This window comes from Mesoplodon densirostris, chromosome 13, assembly GCF_025265405.1.
Source record: "Mesoplodon densirostris isolate mMesDen1 chromosome 13, mMesDen1 primary haplotype, whole genome shotgun sequence".
Taxonomy (NCBI): Eukaryota; Metazoa; Chordata; class Mammalia; order Artiodactyla; family Ziphiidae; genus Mesoplodon; species Mesoplodon densirostris.
In genome coordinates, this window is record NC_082673.1 from 74,658,562 (window position 1) to 74,683,202 (window position 24,641).

The window sequence follows — 24,641 nt, forward strand, 5'->3', positions numbered from 1 at the left end:
GTTGCAGTGCGGTGGCTCTGTTGTGGAGCACGGGTTCTAGGCCTGTGGGCTTCAGTAGTTGTGGCTCACGGGCTCTAGAACGCAGGCTGAGTAGTTGTGGCATACGGGCTTTGTCGCTCCACAGCATGTGGATCTTCCCAGATCAGGGCTCAAACCCGTGTCCCCTGCATTGGCAGGCAGATTCTTAACAACTGTGCCACCAGGGACACCCTCCCCTTCTGATAGATGGACAGCTTGTAACATTAATATGACAGATAACTAGTGGCCATCCATGTTGCATTATGGGTGAGGACACCTTCTATGGTGCTAGTAGCATGGTATGATGGAAGAGGCAACCAAACCTTTACAAGACCTAGTGCCCTGTCCTGGCTCTGCCTGAACTGTTCACTTGTCTCTCTGAACCTCAATTTCATTTTCTGAAAATTGAGGACAATCGTGGCTCCCCACAAGAATGTTGTAAGAATCAGAATATGCCAATGTACTGAAAAATCCTTTTAGAACCACTGAGCTCTTTGCAAATGTAAAATGATGTTAACTCTTAAAAAACAAAAAATCTTCAGGGATGTGGCTGAAGCCAATCTTGGAAGCAAGCTCTTAGTTTGGAAACCTGAACTCAACCTTACCAGAGACTTAAGTGAGAAATTGTTCTGTGACCACAGTTTTCCTGCAAATGTCATGGTTAATGAGTGGCCTAGCTGGATATTTTGCTACTGACACTGAGAAAAATAATTCAGAGCCACTAAATGTATCAGACCAGTTGTGGTGAAAATGATCACGAGATTTTCTGAGTGCATATTAAGATAATGTGAGTAAAAATATTATATGCTCCCCTTTCATTTAGCTTTGCCTCTGGCATTGGGAAAATATCAAGGAAGACAGGCAAACCTGATACAATCTCCCTGATCCCTAAATAACCGTAATCTACTTTTCCAGTGTGGTAGGGTGGCAGGGCAAGAGGAGAGACCACATTTAATTGAGCCAACATGGTTCATTTTTCTAGTGCCCTGCTGTAGGTATGAATTATGTGAAAAGAGGAATTCTTTTTTAACAAGACAAGTCAATGTACTTTTTATTTATTGATGTACTATTGGCCGAGATCTCAGCCAAAGGAGATAAAAACATAAGACACAAATCCCTCACTTTTCAAAGAGTTCTGTCTAGTCAGGGAGATAGAAATGGAAACAAATTATAATAGCCCAGTGTTCTGAGTACAATAAACCATGTACAAATGCAGAGACAGTAAAGAGGAACAGATAATGAGTCCCATCTGAGGACTGTTGGAAGAGCTTCTTGGAGTTGGTGGAGTGTAACCTGGGTTTTGAAGGATGAATAGGAGTTTACCTGGCAGAAAAAGGCTGCTTCTGTCAATTATCCCTTTTCTATTTTAATTAACTAAGTTGGTGAATACCCTTCTCCATAAATACATTATAAATATTTCTCTATTAACTATAATTACATCTTTAATTTGAATGCCATTAGAACAAAAGGAATACTATGATATAAAAAGAAGGCTTTAAATGGTAATTTTATACCATTCTAACTAAAGTAGCACCTCCAAAGGCCCCCCACACCACTATTCTTTATATCATTCTGTTTATTTCTATAAAACTCTTTTAAAAATCTGAAATTATGTTGTTTTGTTAGTCTGTTTCCTCTCACTAAGAATTTAAGCAGCTGGAAGGTAGGAATTTAATTGTATTCTCGGTTGCCCAGAAGAGTGTTTGGGATATAGTAAATATTAAATAAACACATTTTTAATAAGTAAATTTCATACAGGAAATTAGTTAATATGAAATTAATATACAAAGGTTTAGTGTAGACTGATTTATACTAATTCAGATTCCTTGAATTAACTTGTATTTTCAACATAAAATTTTCTCATTATGTCAGTAACACAGTAAAATTGGTGTAAAACTATAGTAAAAGGGACACGTCATGTGGGCTACTTAAGTGCTAAGTACATACATTTGGGAGGGAAAAAAGTTATCTAGACAGTGATGCTTGCAAATGGCACATACTACCTGTGGACACAGCAGGGGCAAGTGCTGGGGGGACACCGCCTCATATTAGAGACTTTTCCCCCTGCTTTCTAACTTGATGTAATGTAGGGACCTTATTGAAGTCAGTATATCCTGTGGTTAAGAGCATAGATTTTGGAGATGTATTACCTGGGTTCAAATCAAAGCTTTGCCTCTTCACTGGGTGGCACTCTGGGCAAATCATACAGCCCATGTATATCATATATTTTGGCTACAAATGGGACTGATAATGATACCTCTCTTATAGAACTGTTATGAGGACTAAGTCAGTAGGTAAGTGTAGAGGGCATAATGTTTAATCTAATGATGTACATAACTTTCAGATATGAAATTGTTAGTTTCTTTGGACCTCCTTATCTTGTACCTACAGTTGGTGTACTACATAATGGGAATTGTTCCTTCTGATTCAATCTGTGACATTCAGAATGTTGTTTTTATTTGTCATGTAGCCCACGTATTGGGTGCTTTCCTTCAATTGTGGTCAGCTGCCTAGCTTTGTTTTTTTTTTGTACTACCTGTATTTTCAGAATTGCATTTTAGATAAAGTTCATGTTAAGCCAAGAGCTGAATTAAAATACAGTTCAAGAATTCATTTCTTCTGCTCCTTTGGTTTAACTTTAAATACAATATTGACGGCAAAAAGAATTTATTTCATTTAAAGTAATTAATTGGACTAATTTCAGTTTTTGGCTGTTATGAATCAAATTGCTATGAACATTTGTGTGCAGTCTTTTGTCTGAATGTAAGCTTTCACTTCTCTGGAATAAGTGTCCAAGAGTGTAATAGCTGGATTGTATGGTAATTTTTTGTATACGTTTTAAGGAAACTGCCAAATTGTTTTCAGAGTGGTTGTACCATTTTATATTCCCATGAGCAAAGTGTGAGTGACACCGTTTCTATACATACATGCCAGCATTTGTTATCACTATGTTCTATTTTAGCCATTTTGATAGGTGTGTACAGTGAAATCTCATTGTGCTTTTAATTTGCATTTTCCTGATGGTTAATGATGTTGAATATCTTTTCATGTGCTTATTTGCCATCTGTATACCTTCTATGATGAAATATTTGTTCAGGTTTTACCCATTTTCTAATTGGATTGTTTGGTTTTATTTACTTGTGAGTTTTGAGAGTTCTTTATGTAACCTAGATACTAATCCTTTGCTGAGTGTGTGGTTTGAAAATACTTTCTCCCAGTCTATAGCTTGTCTTTTCGTCTTCTTCATATGAGCTTTCACATAGCAAAAGTATTTTATTTTGATGAAGTCCAGTTTATCAAACTTTCTTTTTATGTGTTTGTACTTTTGGTGTCGACTCCAAGAACTCTTCTAGACCTACACTCCAAAGATTTTCTTCTACTTTTTTCCTAAAAGCTTTATAATTTTACTTTTTACATTTAAGTTTATGATCCACTTTGAATTAATTTTGGTATAAAGTATAGGGTTTAGGTCAAGTTTCTTTCTTTCCCTTTCTTTCTCTCTTTCTTTCTTTCTTTCTTCTTTCTTTCATGGATATCCAATTGCTCTCGCACCATCTGTTGAAGTACTTTTGAACATTTGTCTAAAATCATATTTAGATATAAAATCATATAGTTGAGCATATTTGTATGGGTCTATTTTGGCTCTTCTATTCTTTTTCATTGATGGGTGTATCTAACCATCTGAAATACCCATTACTTATGTACAGTAAGTAGGGTGAATACCCAGTAAAATGATTCCTTCAATGTTAGTCTTCTTTGTCATGACTTCTAAAAAAACTATTCTGGGGTCTATGCCTTCCCATATAAATTTTAGAATAAGCTTATCTATGTCTTAAGAAAACCTTTCTGGATTTTGATAGGAATTGCATTAAACCTATAGATCAATTTGGGGATAATTGACATCTCTACTATGTTCAGTCTTCCTGTCCATGAATATGGTAGACTTCTCCATTGATTTATGTCTTCTTTGACTTCTATCAGTAATGTAATTTACAGCACACAGATCTTGCACATATTTTAAGTATATACCTAAATATTTCATTATCTTTGGAGTAATCATAAATGCTATTAAATTTAGTTTTTTCCAGTTGAATGAGTACAATTGTACCTCATCATGATCTTGATTTTTTTATTATTGTGATCACCAATGTAGTTAAACATTCTCTTCATTCATTTATTAACCATATTATATATTTCCTATTCTGTGAAGTATCTATTCATGGTTTTTTATGTATTTATGTATTCTTGATGCTGATTCTTTTTCAGTTTTTTATATTGTACGTGTCTTCTTCCAGTCATAACTTATCTTTTTATTTTGTTTAAGGTTTCTTTTGATGAACAACTTAAAAAATTTTAATATCACTAAATTTATCAGTATTCTAATTTCTATTCAATTAATTTTCTGTCTTACTTTGGAGATATCTAGAATTTTTATCTCCAAGTCAAAATGACTCGAATGAGCTAAGTTAACAGAATATTTTTATTGGAAACAATTTTAAAATGGAAAATACCAGTTTTCATAGCCCTCTTCTAAGTAAGCAAAGAGAAACTGCTCCCTTTCTAAGACCCTGTTTGCAGTGTATCCAAACAATTAAAAAATTTAAAATTAAAAAGTTAAATAATATCCCCAATAGTTTTGGAAGAAAAAGAAAACTACTTTTCATTTCAGGTAAGTTTCCCCATAAAAATTGAGAGAAATAGATTCTTAAAGCTTCTTAAGACTTTAATTTTCCCTGATTATTTCCAAAGCACAAACTAATTTCTACCCCATAACTTCTTGCATTGTTCTGTTTTAGAATTTTTTAGTGTGGTACAGAGGGCTGACTCGTAAGTTAGTGGTGGCTTTGTATTTGGTCATTAAAGAAGAAAGATTCAGTGCCCAAAAATATAATATATAAACTTTGGATTGAGCTGTATTATTTAGCTTACATAATGAGTATCTGAGTATTTCCTTGGCAAATACATTTTTTCCCCATCTGGTAAAAGGATCTAGGTATTCCATGAATGTGAAAAAAAACCAAGATCCAAGATCGTTTTAACTAAATGTGGCCAGTAGGTACAGAGATATATATTAAACATAGTAGTTCAACTATTTCCCCCCCAGGAAAAAGTATATTCAATTTATTTATGAACACTTCTTTATTTTGCTTTCCACTACATAAATTATATTTTAAATTCTGTTTTATTGTCATTTTAATGTTAGAAAGCAAAGTAGGGATTCACTGGGCATTTCAAGAAGTTGACATGGACACATATACACACACAATATTCCTGATCTCCAGTCCTAATATGAAAATTCAGCAAAGTTAAGCCATCCTTTGGGAAGCACAACCTGCAGTAAAAAGCACTGCTGGCAAAGCTGCTGACAATACTGTGACATTTTTAAGGATTCTTAAACCCATTAAGAATATTTTAGTATTCTGGCTCTGTGTGAATGTAAGTGGTGGTTTTCACCTCATCCAGCACAGACCTACCCCCTTTATTGCAAAGACAGCTGTTTGCCCTTCACATCTTGCCCGCAATCACTGTGGGCTAGGACTTTCCCCGAGGGCAAAGCTTACGGTAGTGCCACTCCAGCCACCAGGCATCCTTTTCTAGATCCTTATTCTGAAACTTAATTTAAAAAATCAATTACTGACAGATACACCAGAAATACAGCTACACGTGGAACAACTCCTACAGAACACCTACTGAACGCTGGCAGAAGACCCCAGACCTCCCAAAAGGCAAGAAACTCCCCACATACCTGGGTAGGGCAAAGCGGAGAGATTCCCGCACAGAGGAGCGGTGCCGAGCGGCACTCACCAGCCCGAGAGGCTTGTCTGCTCCCCCGCCGGGGCGGGCGGCGCTGGAGCTGAGGCTCGGGCTTCGGTCAGAGTGCAGCGAGAGGACTGGGGCTGGCGGCGAGAACTCAGCCTGAAGGGGGCTAATGTGCCACAGCTAGCCGGGAGGGAGTCCGGGAAAACTCTGGAGCTGCCGAAGAGGCAGGAGACTTTTTCTTCCCTCTTGGTTTCCTGGTGCGCGAGGAGAGGGGATTAAGAGCGCCGCGTAAAGGAGCTCCAGAGACGGGCGCGAGTCGCGGCTGAAAGCGCGGAGCCCAGAGACGGGCGTGGGACGCTGGGGCTGCTGCTGCCACCGCCAAGAAACCTGTGTGCGAGCGCAGGTCACTGTCCACACCGCCCTTCCGGGAGCCTGTGCAGCCTGCCACTGCCGGGGTCCCGGGATCCAGGGGTGGCTTCCCTGAGAGAACGCACGGCGCGCCTCGGGCTGGTGCAACGTCACGCCGACCTCTGCCGCTGCAGGCTCGCCCCGCACTCCGTGCCCCTCCCTCCCGCCGGGCCTGAGTGAGCCAGAGCCCCCGAAGAGGCTGCTCCTTTAACCCTGTCCTGTCTGAGCGAAGAACAGACGCCCTCCGGCGACCTACACGCAGAGGCGGGGCCAAATCCAAAGCTGAGACCCAGGAGCTGTGAGAACAAAGAAGAGAAAGGGAAATCTCTCCCAGCAGCCTCAGAAGCAGCGGATTAAAGCTCCACAATCAACTTGATGTACCCTGCATCTGTGGAATACATGAATAGACAACAAATCATCCCAAATTGAGGAGCCAGGAGTCAGTGCTGTGCCTCTGAGATGGGAGAGCCAACTTCAGGACACTGGTCCACAAGAGACCTCCCAGCTCCACATAATATCAAACGGCGAAAATCTTCCAGAGATCTCCATCTCAACACCAGCACCCAGCTTCACTCAACGACCAGCAAGCTACAGTGCTGGACACCCTATGCCAAACAACTAGCAAGACAGGAACACAACGCCACCCATTAGCAGAGAGGTGGCCTAAAATCATAAAAAGTCCGCAGACACCCCAAAACACACCACCAGACGTGGACCTGCCCACCAGAAAGACAAGATCCAGCCTCATCCACCAGAACACAGGCAGTAGTCCCCTCCACCAAGAAGCCTACACAACCCACTAAACCAACCTTAGCCACTGGGGACAGACACCAAAAACAACGGGAACTACGAACCTGCAGCCTGCAAAAAGGAGACCCAAAACACAGTAACATAAGCAAAATGAGAAGACAGAAAAACACACAGCAGGAGAAGGAGCAAGATAAAAACCCACCAGACCTAACAAATGAAGAGGTAATAGGCAGTCTACCTGAAAAAGAATTCAGAATAATGATGGTAAAGATGATCCAAAATCTTGGAAATAGAATAGACAAAATGCAAGAAACAGTTAACAAGGACCTAGAAGAACTAAAGATGAATCAAGCATCGATTAAAAACACAATAAATGAAATAAAAAATACTCTAGATGGGATCAATAGCAGAATAACTGAGGCAGAAGAACGGATAAGTGAGGTGGAAGATAAAATAGTGGAAATAACTGGTGCAGAGCAAAATAAAGAAAAAAGAATGAAAAGAACAGAGGACAGTCTCAGTGACCTCTGGGACAACATTAAACGCACCAACATTCGAATTATAGGGGTTCCAGAAGAAGAAGAGAAAAAGAAAGGGACTGAGAAAATATTTGAAGAGATTATAGTTGAAAATTTCCCTAATATGGGAAAGGAAATAGTTAATCAAGTCCAGGAGGCACAGAGAGTCCCATACAGAATAAATCCAAGGAGAAATACACCAAGACACATATTAATCAAACTGTCAAAAATTAAACACAAAGAAATCATATTAAAAGCAGCAAGGGAAAAACAACAAATAACACACAAGGGAATCCCCATCAGGATAACAGCTGATCTCTCAGCAGAAACTCTACAAGCCAGAAGGGAGTGGCAGGACATAATTAAAGTGATGAAGGAGAAAAACCTGCAACCAAGATTACTCTACCCAGCAAGGATCTCATTCAGATTTGATGGAGAAATTAAAACCTTTACAGACAAGCAAAAGCTGAGAGAGTTCAGCACCACCAAACCAGCTTTAAAACAAATGCTAAAGGAACTTCTCTAGGCAAGAAACACAACAGAAGGAAAAGAACTACAATAACGAACCCAAAACAATTAAGAAAATGGGAATAGGAACATACATATCAATAATTACCTTAAATGTAAATGGACTAAATGCTCCCACCAAAAGACACAGACTGGCTGAATGGATACAAAAACAAGACCCATATATATGCTGTCTACAAGAGACCCACTTCAGACCTAGAGACACATACAGACTGAAAGTAAGGGGATGGAAAAAGATATTCCATGCAAATGGAAACCAAAAGAAAGCTGGAGTAGCAATTCTCATATCAGACAAAATAGACTTTAAAATAAAGACTACTAGAAGAGACAAAGAAGGACACTACATAATGATTAAGGGATCGATCCAAGAAGAAGATATAACAATTGTAAATATTTATGCACCCAACATAGGAGCACCCCAATACATAAGGGAAATATTAACAGCCATAAAAGGAGAAATCGACAGTAACACAATCATAGTAGGGGACTTTAACACCCCACTTTCACCAATGGACAGGTCATCCAAAATGAAAATAAATAAGGAAACACAAGCTTTAAATGATACATTAAACAAGATGGACTTAATTGATATTTATAGGACATTCCATCCAAAAACAACAGAATACACATTTTTCTCAAGTGCTCATGGAACATTCTCCAGGATAGATCATATCTTGGGTCACAAATCAAGCCTTGGTAAATTTAAGAAAATTGAAATTGTATCAAGTATCTTTTCCGACCACAATGCTATGAGACTATATATCAATTACAGGAAAAGAGCTGTGAAACATACAAACACATGGAGGCTAAACAATACACTACTTAATAACGAAGTGATCACTGAAGAAATCAAAGAGGAAATTAAAAAATACCTAGAAACAAATGACAGTGGAGACACGACGACCCAAAACCTATGGGATGCAGCAAAAGCAGTTCTAAGAGGGAAGTTTATGGCAATACAATCCCACCTTAAGAAACAGGAAACATCTCGAATAAACAACCTAACCTTGCACCTAAAGCAATTAGAGAAAGAAGAACAAAAACATCCCAAAGTTAGCAGAAGGAAAGAAATCATAAAAATCAGATCAGAAATAAATGAAAAAGAAATGAAGGAAACGATAGCAAAGATCAATAAAACTAAAAGCTGGTTCTTTGAGAAGATAAACAAAATTGATAAACCATTAGCCAGACTCATCAAGAAAAAAAGGGAGAAGACTCAAATCAATAGAATTAGAAATGAAAAAGGAGAAGTAACAACTGACACTGCAGAAATACAAAAGATCATGAGAGATTACTATAAGCAACTCTATGCCAATAAAATGGACAACCTGGAAGAAATGGACAAATTCTTAGAAATGCACAACCTGCCAAGACTGAATCAGGAAGAAATAGAAAATATGAACAGACCAATCACAAGCACTGAAATTGAAACTGTGATTAAAAATCTTCCAACAAACAAAAGCCCAGGACCAGATGGCTTCACAGGGGAATTCTATCAAGCATTTAGAGAAGAGCTAACACCTATCCTTCTCAAACTCTTCCAAAATATAGCAGAGGGAGGAAAACTCCCAAACTCATTCTATGAGGCCACCATCACCTTGATACCAAAACCAGACAAGGATGTCACAAAGAAAGAAAACTACAGGCCAATATCACTGATGAACATAGATGCAAAAATCCTCAACAAAATACTAGCAAACAGAATCCAACAGCACATTAAAAGGATCATACACCATGATCAAGTGGGGTTTATTCCAGGAATGCAAGGATTCTTCAATATACGCAAATCAATCAACGTGATACACCATATTAACAAACTGAAGGAGAAAAACCATATGATCATCTCAATAGATGCAGAGAAAGCTTTTGACAAAATTCAACACCCATTTATGATAAAAACCCTGCAGAAAGTAGGCATAGAGGGAACTTTCCTCAACATAATAAAGGCCATATATGACAAACCCACAGCCAGCATCGTCCTCAATGGTGAAAAATTGAAACCATTTCCACTAAGATCAGGAACAAGACAAGGTTGCCCACTCTCACCACTCTTATTCAACATAGTTTTGGAAGTTTTAGCCACAGCAATCAGAGAAGAAAAGGAAATAAAAGGAATCCAAATGGGAAAAGAAGAAGTAAAGCTGTCACTGTTTGCAGATGACATGATACTATACATAGAGAATCCTAAAGATGCTACCAGAAAACTACTAGAGCTAATCAATGAATTTGGTAAAGTTGCAAGATACAAAATTAATGCACAGAAATATCTGGCATTCCTATATACAAATGATGAAAAATCTGAAAGTGAAATCAAGGAAACACTCCCATTTACCATTGCAACAAAAAGAATAAAATATCTAGGAATAAACCTACCTAAGGAGACAAAAGACCTGTATGCAGAAAATTATAAGACACTGATGAAAGAAATTAAAGATGATACAAATAGATGGAGAGATGTACCATGTTCTTGGATTGGAAGAATCAACATTGTGAAAATGACTCTACTACCCAAAGCAATCTACAGATTCAATGCAATCCCTATCAAACTACCAATGGCATTTTTCACAGAACTAGAACAAAAAATTTCACAATTTGTATGGAAACACAAAAGACCCCGAATAGCCAAAGCAATCTTGAGAAAGAAAAATGGAGCTGGAGGAATCAGGCTCCCTGACTTCAGACTATACTACAAAGCTACAGTAATCAAGACAGTATGGTACTGGCACAAAAACAGAAATATAGATCAATGGAACAGGATAGAAAGCCCAGAGATAAACCCACGGACATATGGTCACCTTATCTTTGATAAAGGAGGCAGGAGTGTACAGTGGAGAAAGGACAGTCTCTTCAATAAGTGGTGCTGGGAAAACTGGACAGGGACATGTAAAAGTATGAGATTAGATCACTCCCTAACACCATACACAAAAATAAGCTCAAAATGGATTAAAGACCTAAATGTAAGGCCAGACACTATCAAACTCCTAGAGGAAAACATAGGCAGAACACTCTATGACATAAATCACAGCAAGATCTTTTTTGACCCACCTCCTAGAGAAATGGAAATAAAGACAAAAATAAACACATGGGACCTAATGAAACTTCTAAGCTTTTGCACAGCAAAGGAAACCATAAACAAGACAAAAAGACAACCATCAGAATGGGAGAAAATATTTGCAAATGAAGCAACTGACAAAGGATTAATCTCCAAAATTTATAAGCAGCTCATGCAGCTCAATAGCAAAAAAACCAAACAACCCAATCCAAAAATGGGCAGAAGACCTAAATAGACATTTCTCCACAGAAGATATACAGACTGCCAACAAACACATGAAAGGATGCTCAACATCTTTACTCATTAGAGAAATGCAAATCAAAACTACAATGAGATATCATCTCACACCAGTCAGAATGGCCATCATCAAAAAATCTAGAAACAATAAATGCTGGAGAGGGTGTGGAAAAAAGGGAACACTCTTGCACTGCTGGTGGGAATGTGAATTGGTACAGCCACTATGGAGAACGGTATGGAGGTTCCTTAAAAAACTACAAATAGAACTACCATATGACCCAGCAATCCCACTACTGGGCATATACCCTGAGAAAACCATAATTCAAAAAGAGACATGTACCAAAATGTTCATAGCAGCCCTATTTACAATAGCCCGGAGATGGAAACAACCTAAGTGTCCATCATCAGATGAATGGGTAAAGAAGATGTGGCACATATATACAATGGAATATTACTCAGCCATAAAAAGAAATGAAATTGAGCTATTTGTAATGAGGTGGATGGACCTAGAGTCTGTCATACAGAGTGAAGTAAGTCAGAAAGAGAAAGACAAATACTGTATGCTGACACATATATATGGAATTTAAGAAAAAAAATGTCATGAAGAACATAGGGGTAAGACAGGAATAAAGACACAGACCTACTAGAGCATGGACTTGAGGATATGGGGAGGGGGAAGTGTAAGCTGTGACAAAGTGAAAGAGCGGCATGGACATATATACACTACCAAACGTAAGGTAGATAGCTAGTGGGAAGCAGCCGCATAGCACAGGGAGATCAGCTCGGTTCTTTGTGACCGCCTGGAGGGGTGGGATAGGGAGGGTGGGAGGGAGACGCAAAAGGGAGGGGATATGGGAACATATGTATATGTATAACTGATTAAATTTGTAAAATAAAAAATATATATATAGAAAAAAAAATCAATTACTTAAATGACTTTTAGGGATAAAATCTTACTGTCACATAGATACAATATGTAAAAAGATTTGAATTGGGGGAAATTCTTGGGCTCTTTTCCAATTTTCTTCTTCCACAAACCCTTCCTATTTTAGCAAAGGTCTGTGTACCTTTCTTAGATTAAATGCACGGCCCTGCCTTTTCCTTGAATTCAGGAAGCCCATGTTTTCTTCTCTTATGACTGACTTCCTCTAGCATAGACTTACCAGAATGGGAGAGCTGCCTCTCTGCTTCCTGGCTATCTTCCCATCCCTGTTGACTCTCCTACACGGGTGTTGCTAAGACCTTTCCTGGAAAGAAGCTACAGACTAAAACCCAAAACTGGATGCTTTTGCACAGACACTACTTTTTAAAATATGCAGAAGGCTTGAGTTGCCAAGATGGTGTGAACCTGCCAGTGTTTTGCTATTTCCAGAACATTGGCTCTGCTGCCAGCTGTTACCACATTTTTTTTCCTGGTAAAAATGCATTTAAAAGAATGGTTATAAAAATATGGTTGTTTTAATGGAAACTTTATTGTATTCTTAGCACCAAATTATCTGAAAGACTTCAAATAAACTCACTCTTTTAAAAGTTCCAACAGTAACACAGATACTTTTTGTTCTGTACTTTGCAGAAGTGAAATTTTTCTGTCAAACTCCAGCTATTGCTGATATTGTAATCCTGGTTGATGGCTCATGGAGTATTGGAAGATTCAACTTCAGACTGATTCGGTCTTTTTTGGAAAACTTGGTTACAGCATTCGACGTGGGCTCTGAGAAGACACGAATTGGTACATCTTCTACCATTAACAGCAGTCTGCTGCCAGTGTAAAACCACCAGGAAGCTTCTTAAGAAATTTCAGATTCTTTACCAAATGGTTTTCAGAATTACAGGTTTAACAATAGTGATATTCCCAAAAGGGCAAGTTTGCATCAATAAATATTTATTTCTACTAATTTTTGCTAATGACAGTGTCGCTCAATTAATTATTGAACACATTTCAATTTTCTGGAAAGCCAAAATCTTCTCTGCTTAATAATAATAATAATTTTAAAGTTGCCATTTAAGAATTTATTGGGTAAAAGTTTTCTTTTTATTTAAAAAAACACAGCTGAATCCAGTGAAATGTTTAACAACTGGAAAATGTTTTATAGTACAAGATAATCTTTGCAAAATTAATTCTCGCTGAGATAAAAAGCAAAAAAAAAAGTGTAAATCATTGAGCAACATATCCATTTTAATCTGTAAAGTCTCTTAGTTTCCCTTCTAAATAGACATAAAGAAAACTCATTCCTTTGGGAATAAAAACAAAAAACAAACACTATAATGTGTACAGAAGTCAAAATATAATGTTGTACACATGAAGCTGGTATAATGTTATATACCAATGTTACCTCAATAAAAAAAATTAAAGAAATCTAGACCTTTTATCTACAAACATGATCAGACTTTAAAAAAAATGCTAAGTACTTGATTGGGTGCTCACTTCTAGATGGCTATAAAATATATACATTCCTTCAGCCCCCAGCTATGTTGAAAATTCCTTAAGTTGATGTCAAGAACTCATTTTGAAAGTACATAAGCAGAGAAAAAAATGTTGCAAACATTGGGCCCTTCGTCATTCTAGTTTCTTGAATGGTCCACTAGATCTTTGAGTAACCCATCATTTCTGGGTGGGCTTTCTCATCTTTCTTTTCCAGGTCTTGCACAGTATAGCGGTGACCCCAGAATAGAATGGCACTTGAATGCTTTTAACACAAAAGATGAGGTGATCGAAGCTGTCCGAAATCTACCATACAAGGGAGGAAATACACTAACAGGTATGTTTTTGTTTAGTCCACATTTTTAGCAACATATCTTGCTGAAGAATAGTTTTATTACCTTGTTTTGCCACTTTGCATGTCTTAGCGTAGTATTTTTAAACCAAACTAGCATATAAAGTTCTTAGATGGCTCTTTTCCCAAACCTAGCATTAAGAGTTAAAACCTAGACATCTCATCCCTTTTGCTATATGAATATAATGTCCCAGGAAGGGCTTGGTTGAACTAGAAGAGAACTGAGCAATCCCTGACACTGACAGGCTTTAGTAGCTGTCTTAACCTTTGTCAGTTCATTTTTCTTCCTCTTCACCTGTTTTTCCTCCAGTCATGCTGTCAGTTAAATAAAAACACATTTCTACCTATTTTCAAGGAAGATATTTTCTTTACCTTTATTCTGCAATCAGTAGTTATCATGGAAATATTTATGGAGCTTTGGCTTACCAATATTTTTGATAAATTAGTACAATCGGCCCTTAGCATCTCCAGATTTGACCAACCAGGGATCAGAAATATTTGGAAAAAAATTCCAGAAATTTCCCAAAAGCAAAACTTAAATTGTCGCATGCTGGTAACTATTTGCAGACAATTTACATTGTATTAGGTATTATAAGTAATCTAGGGATGACTTAAAGTATCCGTGAGGATACACGTTGGTTGTATGCAAATACTACTCCATTTTATATGAGGGACATGAGTATCCATGGATTTGGGTGTCACAGGGGGTCCTAGAACCAATCCCCCTGTGGATACCAAGGAACAACTGTAATGTAAGAATATTTAGATTATAATTATCCATGACCCAACCACAAAGGGTTATCATAGGTTTTAACCCTAATACATGCTATTTCCTTCTGTGGGCCCACAATGTGGATGCTCAGTTTAAATAACAGAGATGCTGTCATTGAATTTTAAGTAAACCACTGAAATCCTGATAATTGCTTTGCCAATTGGAGGTTTAATCTAACAAGTTTTTTGTTAATACAACAAAAGTTTATTAAGCACAAATCCTATAACAATATTTGGTATTTATTTTTTCTGGGTGAAAAGTGTCACACTCAAAAGGCAGGAGTTCAACTATCATTTTAGACATGCCCCTTCTACCTCCATAAAACAGAGAAAGAGAATTTGTGGGTTTTTTTAGATCATCATGAACAAAATTGAAAATGTAGTGATATGTGGGACATTTGCTTCTGTGTGGGTATTCTTGCTTCATCCTTAATTATAAAGGTTTAGATTTTCTTGTACACATATCTGTCAATATATGAATTTTTGATATTTGATATGAATTCAATGTTCTTTATGAATGTTAGTTTCTGAAATGATGCACTATTCAACTATTTTTTATTACCGCTGTTTTGGTGGATTTTAGTTTTTTGTCGGATCTGTCAAAGAATAGTTTATTGTAAAAATGAAGATGAAAGTTCACATCTAATAAAAACTCTTTTAACTTCCTAAGTTACTCATCTTGTGGTTACATTTTGCAGAATTGGAAAGCTTTTTATTAGAGATGGTTGGTTTGTATTTATTTTTTTCTTGTTTCCTCCTAGGTCTTGCTTTGAACTACGTCTTTGAAAACAGCTTTAAACCAGAAGCGGGAGCAAGGACTGGAGTGTCCAAAATTGGCATTTTAATCACAGACGGAAAATCCCAAGATGATATTATTCCACCATCCAGAAACCTTCGTGAATCTGGTGTAGAACTGTTTGCCATAGGTATTTGTTAATTATGGTCCTGTTTCAACAATGGACACACACACACAACCACTTAAAACTATATATGATGCAAAGTCATTTGATCTGAGCCCACTTCCTTACATTAAAAATGGAAGTGATGGAACTGATGGATCTTATGGTGTGAGGATCTCTAGGTGAGCTACCACACACAAAATGCGGTGAAAAGCATAAAGTGCAGAGGTTAGGTACATATTCATTACCATTTAATTAGTCAAGACTTTTCTCTTTAGTATCACGTTATAGCTATCTCTTCTCTGATAGTGTAGAGAGAAACCAATTTATCATTTTCAAGGAATTAAGGTCTTGTAGTTAAGAAAGCAAAGAATTGTAGATATGCAGTATTCTTTCTTTGAAAATAACCCTTTATAAGGTATCAGTTTGTGGGAGAAATATGTATGGCACACATTCAGAATAACTGCAAAATATTTAGTTGATGCAATTTTACTCTTGATTATATTATTTACATTTTCTTTGGTGATAGGAAGGCCTTGTATTTAGTAGAGACTGACAAAAAAAAAAAACAGAGACAATTCCTCTGACTGATTTCTAGATTTGTTACTCAAAATGTGGTTTATAGAATGTTTCATTCGAGAAGTATTTGCTTCTTTGCTGGGTGGCAGGCATTTTGGTGGGTGCTGGAGCATAAATATGAACAAGGCAAAATCCTTACAAAACAAATTCCACCTGAGTCATGATTACCATTTCCTCACTTTTCTGTGCTCTTTACAACAGACTGTTTTGTTTGGAAAGGTGAGAGAGAAAGAGAGATTTGGGGTTTATCTTCTCTAGAATATTCTTAAATGATCCAAACTTGTTGGTTTTAACTAAATGCCATGAAAAGTATTATTGACATTAAGCTCATTGCTTCAGCATGCACTGTTATTTTGCTATTGTGGACACAGATCCAACTATGCATTTTAAAATCTATTGTAGAGGTCCGTCAGACAAGGAACATTAGAGAGATTGATTTAATTTTTATTTTTTATTTTGCTATCCTTTTGTTCAACAAAGAAAATCCCTGCAGAAGACTTACGCTAATAAGGGATTAATTTACTCTCCATTCTGTGGCCTCCTTAATGATGAATGGATGAGTTTAAGTGAACTCATTCAGGTGTGATTTGGACTTTTTCTCTGGGAATTACCTGGAAATCAGTAGTATTAATTATCTTATAACCCCCTAAAGCAAATAGTTCAGAAACAACCGATGCTTTGTTACTCAATCTGTTAGGTTGGCAGATAAATTAAATGGCACAGCTGGGCACCTAAGAAGTAATTAATGTTGCCCCAGGTAATCTCTCTTCCTTGCTTCCATAGTACCTCTTGTTAACATCCTTAGATAATTGAAATGACTGGGATTTTTAAAGAAATGCTCCTTGTTTACTGAAGCCTGGGGAAGAGAAATCTACCTTTACACCCATGAAACCCAATCCTGTGCCTTCCTTTTTCTATTTCTAATTTCACTGGTAAATATTTACTCATTTTAATGTGTAATCTTCTGAGAGGCAGCTTGAGATAGTAGCTAAGAGCATATGACTTTGGATCTAGACTACCTGGGTGAAACCCCAGCTGTATACTTACTGGTTGTGCTTCCTTGAGCAAGTGAATCAACCTCTCTGTGCATCAGCTTAGTCATCTGTAAAATGGGAGGAACAGTAATGCCAAACTCATAGGATTGGTTGTGAAGATTAAATGTGTTAATATATAGAAAACATTGAAGGGCTTGGGGCATAGTAAGCACACTCTAATTGTTAGCATCCATGGCTAAGATAGACTAGAAAATTCCAAGAGGGCCAAGGATTTTCTGTCTCAATTTAAGTAAACTAATTTTATAAAAATTTAAACCTGAAGTTCGGATAGTGTAGAGTACTGGTTTAATTACTATTGCTTCTGCAATATTTATGAAAGACAGAAGTTAGTTTCATCAATACATCTTCCTTTAAGATGTACTGAACAAAATTAAGACTTAATCCTTTAAAAATGATTTTGAGGGAATTCCCTGGTGGTCCAGTGGTTAGGATGAGCCCTTCCACTGCAGGGAGTACAGGTTCAATCCTTGGTTGGGAAGCTAAGATCCCACATGCTGAGCGGTGAGGCCAAAAAATAATGAAAATTAAAAAATAAAATAAAAATGACTTTGAAAGTGAATTTAAAAAACAATCTGACATGAGATGTGCCTCTTTAAAGTACAGGTGCTTTGGTTGCAGTGGAGACTGATGGGTGCAGGTCAGGGTCACTGCAGTTGCTTTTTCAAATGGGGCATGACCGTCATGACCCTCTCTGTCGTCCTCAATGCCAGGGGTGAAGAACGCGGATGAGAATGAATTGCAGGAGATCGCCTCTGAACCAGACAACACTCACGTGTACAATGTCGCCGAATTTGACCTGATGCACACAGTTGTGGAGAGTCTGACGAGGACTCTCTGCTCCAGGGTGGAAGAACAGGACAGGGAGATCAAAGGTATAATGGATGAAAGAGCACAGTTGCTCTGCTCATATGCGTATTACTCTATGCAACAATCTATCATGGATTATGAAAATTCTTATCATTTTTCACATTGACTTACTAAACAGTCCTTTGTGCTCTCAAGACAGGGATCATCAGAGTAGAAAAGGGAGTATATTGGTAGGTTCCATGGGCTTGTGGGAGGGAGTGATACTTTAAATTACTAGATAATAACTCCATGGTGTTGCATTTAGACCATCATGTTTGTTTTTTAATTAAATGTTGGATTTTGAGATCATTGAGCATTCACATGAATTTTTAAGAAATAGTGTAGAAAGACATCATGTATACTTTACCTGTTTCCCTCAATGGTAACATATTACATAACTACAGCGGAATATCACAGTCAGGAAAGTGACGTTCATACAGACAAGATACAGAACATTCACGTCACCACAAGGACCATTTCTGTTATCCTTCTATAGCCACATTCCTTCCCTCCCCCAACATCTTCCTAACCCCTGGCAACCAATAATCTGTTCTCCATCTCTAAATACTTTTCATTTTGGAAATGTTACATAAATGGAATTATACAGTATATAACTTATGAGGACTGGCTTTTTGCATTCAGGGTTATTCCCTGGAGATTTGTCAAAGTAGTTGCATGTATCAGTAGCTCTTTCTTTTTTATTGCTGCATTGTACTCCATGGTATGGATGTAGCACACTTCGTTTAACAATTCACACATTGAAAAACATCTGCGTTCTTTCCATTTTTTGGCTGTTACCAAAAAAGGCTGCTATGAACATTCATGTATAGGTTCTTCTGTGGACATAAGTTTTCATTTCTCTGGGATAATGCCCAGGAGTGCAACTGCTCCATCATATTGTAATTGCATGTGTAGCTTAGTTTTAATTAAGAGGCTGTCAAACACTTTTCCAGGGTGGCTGTCTCATTCTACATTCCCACCAGCAATATATAAGTGATCCAGTCTCTATGCATTGTCACCAACATTTGTTGTTACTATATTTTATTTTGGTCATTCTGATAGGTGTAGAGTGCTATCTCATTGTGGTATGAAATATCATTTTCCTGACAGCTAATGAAGTTGAACACCTTTTCACATGCTTGTTTGCATTTGCATATCCTCTTTGATGAAACATCTGTTCATATCTTTTGCCCATTTTCTTTTCTTTAATTTTAATTTTATTTATTTATTTTAACATCTTTATTGAAGTATAATTGCTTTACCATGGTGTGTTAGTTTCTGCTTTATAATAAAGTGAATCAGCTATACATATACATATATCCCCATATCTCCTCCCTCTTGCATCTCCCTCCCTCCCACCCTATCCCACCCCTCTAGGTGGTCACAAAGCACTGAGCTGATCTCCCTGTGCTATGTGGCTGCTTCCCACTAGCTATCTATTTTACATTTGGTAGTGTATATATGTCCATGCCACTCTCTCACTTCGTCCCAGCTTACCTCTTCGCCTCCCCATGTCCTCAAGTCCATTCTCTATGTCAGCGTCTTTATTCCTGTCCTACACCTAGGTTCTTCAGAGCCTTTTTGGGTTTTTTTTAGATTCCATATATATGTGTTAGCATAGAGTATTTGTTTTTCTCTTTCTGACTTACTTCACTCTGTATGACAGACTCTAGGTCCAACCACCTCACTACAAATAACTCAATTTCACTTCTTTTTAACGCTGAGTAATACTCCATTGTATATATGTGCCACATCTTCTTTAACCATTCATCTGTCGATGGACACTTACATTGCTTCCATGTCCTGGTTATTGTAAGTATTGCTTCAATGAAAAAGGTGGTACATGACTCTTTTTGAATTATGGTTTTCTCAGGGTATATGCCCAGTACTGGGATTACTGGGTTATATGGTAGTTCTATTTTTAGTTTTTTGAGGAACCTCCATACTGTTCTCCATAGTGACTGTATCAATTTACCTTCCCACCAACACTGCAGGAGGGTTCCCTTTTCTCCACACCCTCTTCTGCATTTATTGTTGGTAGATTTTATGAAGATGGCCATTCTGACCGGTGTGAGGTGATACCACTTGTGGTTTTGATTTGCATTTCTCTAATGATTAGTGATGTTAAGCATCCTTTCATGTGTTTGTTGGCAATCTGTATATCTTCTTTGGAGAAATATCTATTTAGGTCTTCTGCCCATTTTTGGATTGGGTTGTTTGTTTTTTTGATATTGAGCTGCATGAGCTGCTTATATATTTTGGAGATTAATCCTTTGTCACTTGCTTCATTTGCAAATATTTTCTCCCATTCTGAAGGTTGTCTTTTCGTCTTGTTTATGGTTTCCTTTGCTGTGCAAAAGCTTTCAAGTTTTATCAGGTCCCATTTGTATATTTTTGTTTTTATTTCTATTACTCTAGGAGGTGGGTCAAAAAGGATTTTGCTGTGATTTATGTCATAGAGTGTTCTGCCTATGTTTTCCTCTGAGAATTTTATAGTGTCTGGCCTTACATTTAGGTCTTTAATCCATTTTGAGTTTATTTTTGTGTATGGTGTTAGGGAGTATTCTAATTTCACTGTTTAGAAATTAATTTAATTGTCCAGTTTTCCCAACACCACTCATGGAAGAGACTGTCTTTTCTCCATTGTATATTCTTGCCTCTTTTATCAAAGATAAGGTGACCACATGCACATCAGTTTGTCTCTGGGCTTTCTATACTGTTCCATAGATCTATATTTCTGTTTGTACCCAGTACCATACTGTCTTGATTACTGTAGCTTTGTAATTGATTACTGTAGCTTTGTAGTATAGTCTGAAGTCAGGGATCCTGATTCCTTCAGCTCTGTTTTTCTTTCTCAAGCTTGTTTTGGATATTTGGGGTCTTTTGTGTTTCCATACAAATTTATTTTTCTAGTTTGGTGAAAAATGCCATTGGTGATTTGGTAAGGATTGCATGGAATTTGTAGATTGCTTTGGGTAGTATAGTCATTTTCTCAATGTTGATTCTTCCAATCCAAGAACATGGTATATCTCTCCATCTGTTTGTATCATCTTTAATTTCTTTAATCAGTGTCTTATAGTTTTCTGCATACAGATCTTTTTTCTCCTTAGGTAGGTTTATTCCTCGGTATTTTATTCCTTTTGTTGCAGTGGTAAATGGGAGTGTTTCCTTAATTTCTCTTTCAGATTTTTCATCATTAGTGTATAGGAATGCAAGATACTTCTGTGCATTAATTTTGTATCCTGCTACTTTGCCAAATTCATTGATTAGCTCTAGTAGTTTTCTGGTGCATCTTTAGGATTCTCTATGTATAGTATCATGTCATCTGCAAACAGTAACAGTTTTACTTCATTTTTGATTTGGATTCCTTTTATTTCTTTTTCTTCTCTGATTGCTTTGGTTAAAACTTGCAAAACTATGTTGAATAATAGTAGTGAGAGTGGGCAACCTTGTCTTGCTCCTGATCTTAGTGTAAATGGTTTCAGTTTTTCACCATTAAGAATGATGTTGGCTGTGGGTTTGTCATATATGGCCTTTATTATGTTGAGGTAAGTTCCCTCTCTGCCTACTTTCTGGAGGGTTTTTATCATAAATGGGTGTTGATTTTGTCTAAAGCTTTTTCTGCATCTATTGAGATGATCATATGGTTTTTATCCTTCAATTTGTTAATATGGTGTGTCACATTGATTGATTTGCTTATTTTGAAGAATCCTTGCATTCCTGGGATACACCCTACTTAATCATGATGTGTGATCCTTTTAATGTGCTGTTGGGTTCTGTTTGCTAGTATTTTGTTGAGGATTTTTGCATCCATATTCATCAGTGATATTGGCCTGTAGTTTTCTTTTTTTTGTTGCATCTTTGTCTGCTTTTGGCATCAGGATGATGGTGGCCTTGTAGAATGAGTTTGGGAGTGTTCCTCCCTCTGCTATATTTTGGAAGAGTTTGAGAAGGATAGGTGTTAGCTCTTCTCTAAATGTTTGATAGAATTCACCTGTTAAGCCATCTGGTCCTGGGCTTTTGTTTGTTGGAAGATTTTTAACCACAGTCTCAATTTCAGTGCTTGTGATTGGTCTGTTCACATTTTCTATTTCTTCCTGGTTCAGTCACAGAAGGTTGTGCTTTTGTAGGAATTTGTCCATTTCTTTCAGGTTGTTAATTTTATTGGCATATTGTTGCTTGTAGTAATCTCTCATGATCCTTTGTATTTCTGCAGTGTCAGTTGTTACTTCTCCTTTTTCATTTCTAATTCTATTGATTAGAGCCTTCTCCGTTTTTCCTTGATGAATCTGGCTATGGTTTATCAATTTTGTTTATCTTCTCAAAGAACCAGCTTTTAGTTTTATTGATCTTTGCTATCATTTCCTTCATTTCTTTTTCCTTTATTTCTGATCTGATCTTTATGATTTCTTTCCTTTTCTAACTTTGAGCGTTTTTGTTCTTCTTTCTATAATTGCTTTATATAAGGTTAGGTTGTTTATTTGAGATGTTTCTTGTTTCTTGAGGTGGGATAGTATTGCTATAAACTTCCTTCTTAGAACCGCTTTTGCTGCATGCCGTAGGTTTTGGGTAGTCATGTTTTCATTATCATTTGTCTCTAGGTATTTTTTGATTTATTCTTTGATTTCTTCAGTGGTCTCTTGGTTATTCAGTAGTGTATTGTTTAGCCTCCATGTGTTTGTATTTTTTACAGGTTTTTTCCCTGTAATTGATATCTAATCTCATAGCGCTGTGGTCAGAAAAGATACTTGATATGATTTCAATTTTCTTAAATTAACCAAGGCTTGATTTGTGGCCCAAGATATGATGTATCCTGGAGAATGTTCAATGAGCAGTTGAGAAGAAATTGTATTCTGTTGTTTTTGAGTGGAATGACCTATAAATATCAATTAAGTTCATCTTGTTTAATGTATCATTTAAAGCTTGTGTTTCCTTATTTTTTTTCAATTTGGATAATCAGTCCATTGGTGAAAGTGGGGTGTTAATATCCCCTACTATGATTGTGTTCTGTTAGTCTCCCCTTTTATGGCTGTTAGCATTTGCCTTATGTATTGAGTTGCTCCTATGTTGGGTGCATAAATATTTACAATTGTTATATCTTCTTCGTGGATTGATCCCTTGATCATTATGTAGTGTCCTTCTTTGTCTCTTGTAATAGTCTTTATTTTAAAGTCTACTTTGTCTGATATGAAAATTGCTACTCCAGGTTTCTTTTGATTGTCATTTGCATGGATTATCTTTTTCCATCCCCTCACTTTCAGTCTGTATGTGTCCCTAGGTCTGAAGTGGGTCTCTTGTAGACAGCATATATAGGTCTTATTTTTGTATCCAGTCATCCAGTCTATGTCTTTTGGTTGGAGCATTTAATCCATTTACATTTAAGGTAGTTATCAATATGTATGTCCCTAATAACATTTTCTTAATTGTTTTGGGTTTGTTATTGTAGGTCTTGTCCTTTTCTTTTGTTTCCTGCCTAGAGAAGTTTCTTTAGCATTTGTTTTAATGCTAGTTTGGTGGTTCTGAATTCTCTTAGCTTTTGCTTCTGTGTAAAGGTTTTAATTTCTCCATCTAATCTGAAAGAAATCCTTGCTGGGTAGTGTAATCTTGGTTGTAGCATTTTCCCTTTCATCACTTTAAATATTTCCTGCCACTCCCTTCTGGCTTGCAGAGTTTCTGATGAACGATCAGCTGTTAACCTTATGGGGATTTCCTTTTATGTTAATTGCTGCTTTTCCCTGCTGCTTTTAAGATTTCTTCTTTGTATTTAAATTTTGATAGTTTGATTGATATGTGTCTTGTGTTTCTCCTTGGATTTATTGACTGTTTCCCATGTTAGGGATGTTTTCAACTATAATCTCTTCAAATATTTTCTCAGTCCCTTTTTTCTTCTCTTCTTCTGCTGGGATCCCTATAATTCAAATGTTGGTGCATTTAATATTTTCCCAGAGGTCTCTGAGACTGTTCTCAATTCTTTTCATTCATTTTTCTTTATTCTGGTCTGTGGTAGTCATTTCCACTCTTTTTTCTTCCAGATCACTTATCCCTTCTTCTGCCTCAGTTATTCTGCTATTGGTTCCTTCTAGAAAATTTTTAGTTTCATTTATTTTGTTGTTCATCACTGTCTGTTTGCTCTTTAGTTCTTCTAGTCCTTGTTATACGTTTTTTTGTATTTTCTCTGTTCTATTTTCAAGATTTTGGATCATCTTTACTATCATTACTCAGAATTCTTTTTCAGGTACCCTGCCTATTACCTCTTCATTTGTTTAGTGGTGGGTTTTAGGGTGTCTGTGAATTTATTATTATTTTAAGCAGCCTCTCTGCTAATGGGTTGTGTTGTGTTCCTGTATTGCTAGTTGTTTGGTATACAGTGTCCAGAACTGTAGCTTGCTGGTCATTGAATTGAGCTAGGTGTTAGTGTTGAGATGGAGATCTCTGGGAGAGCTTTC

The 24,641-nt window shown here is 37.0% G+C and overlaps 1 protein-coding gene across 3 annotated transcripts in view; it reads left to right on the forward strand.

The window, feature by feature from the left end:
* COL14A1 (collagen type XIV alpha 1 chain) overlaps positions 1–24,641 on the forward strand; it is a 238,638-nt gene that overhangs the window by 49,285 nt on the left and 164,712 nt on the right. For all 3 annotated transcript variants that reach the window (XM_060115534.1, XM_060115535.1, XM_060115536.1), the window contains exons 6-9: positions 12,845–13,000; positions 13,911–14,030; positions 15,578–15,742; positions 18,060–18,221. In XM_060115534.1, the coding sequence (XP_059971517.1) occupies positions 12,845–13,000; positions 13,911–14,030; positions 15,578–15,742; positions 18,060–18,221 (603 nt within the window). The remainder of the gene's footprint in view (positions 1–12,844; positions 13,001–13,910; positions 14,031–15,577; positions 15,743–18,059; positions 18,222–24,641) is intronic.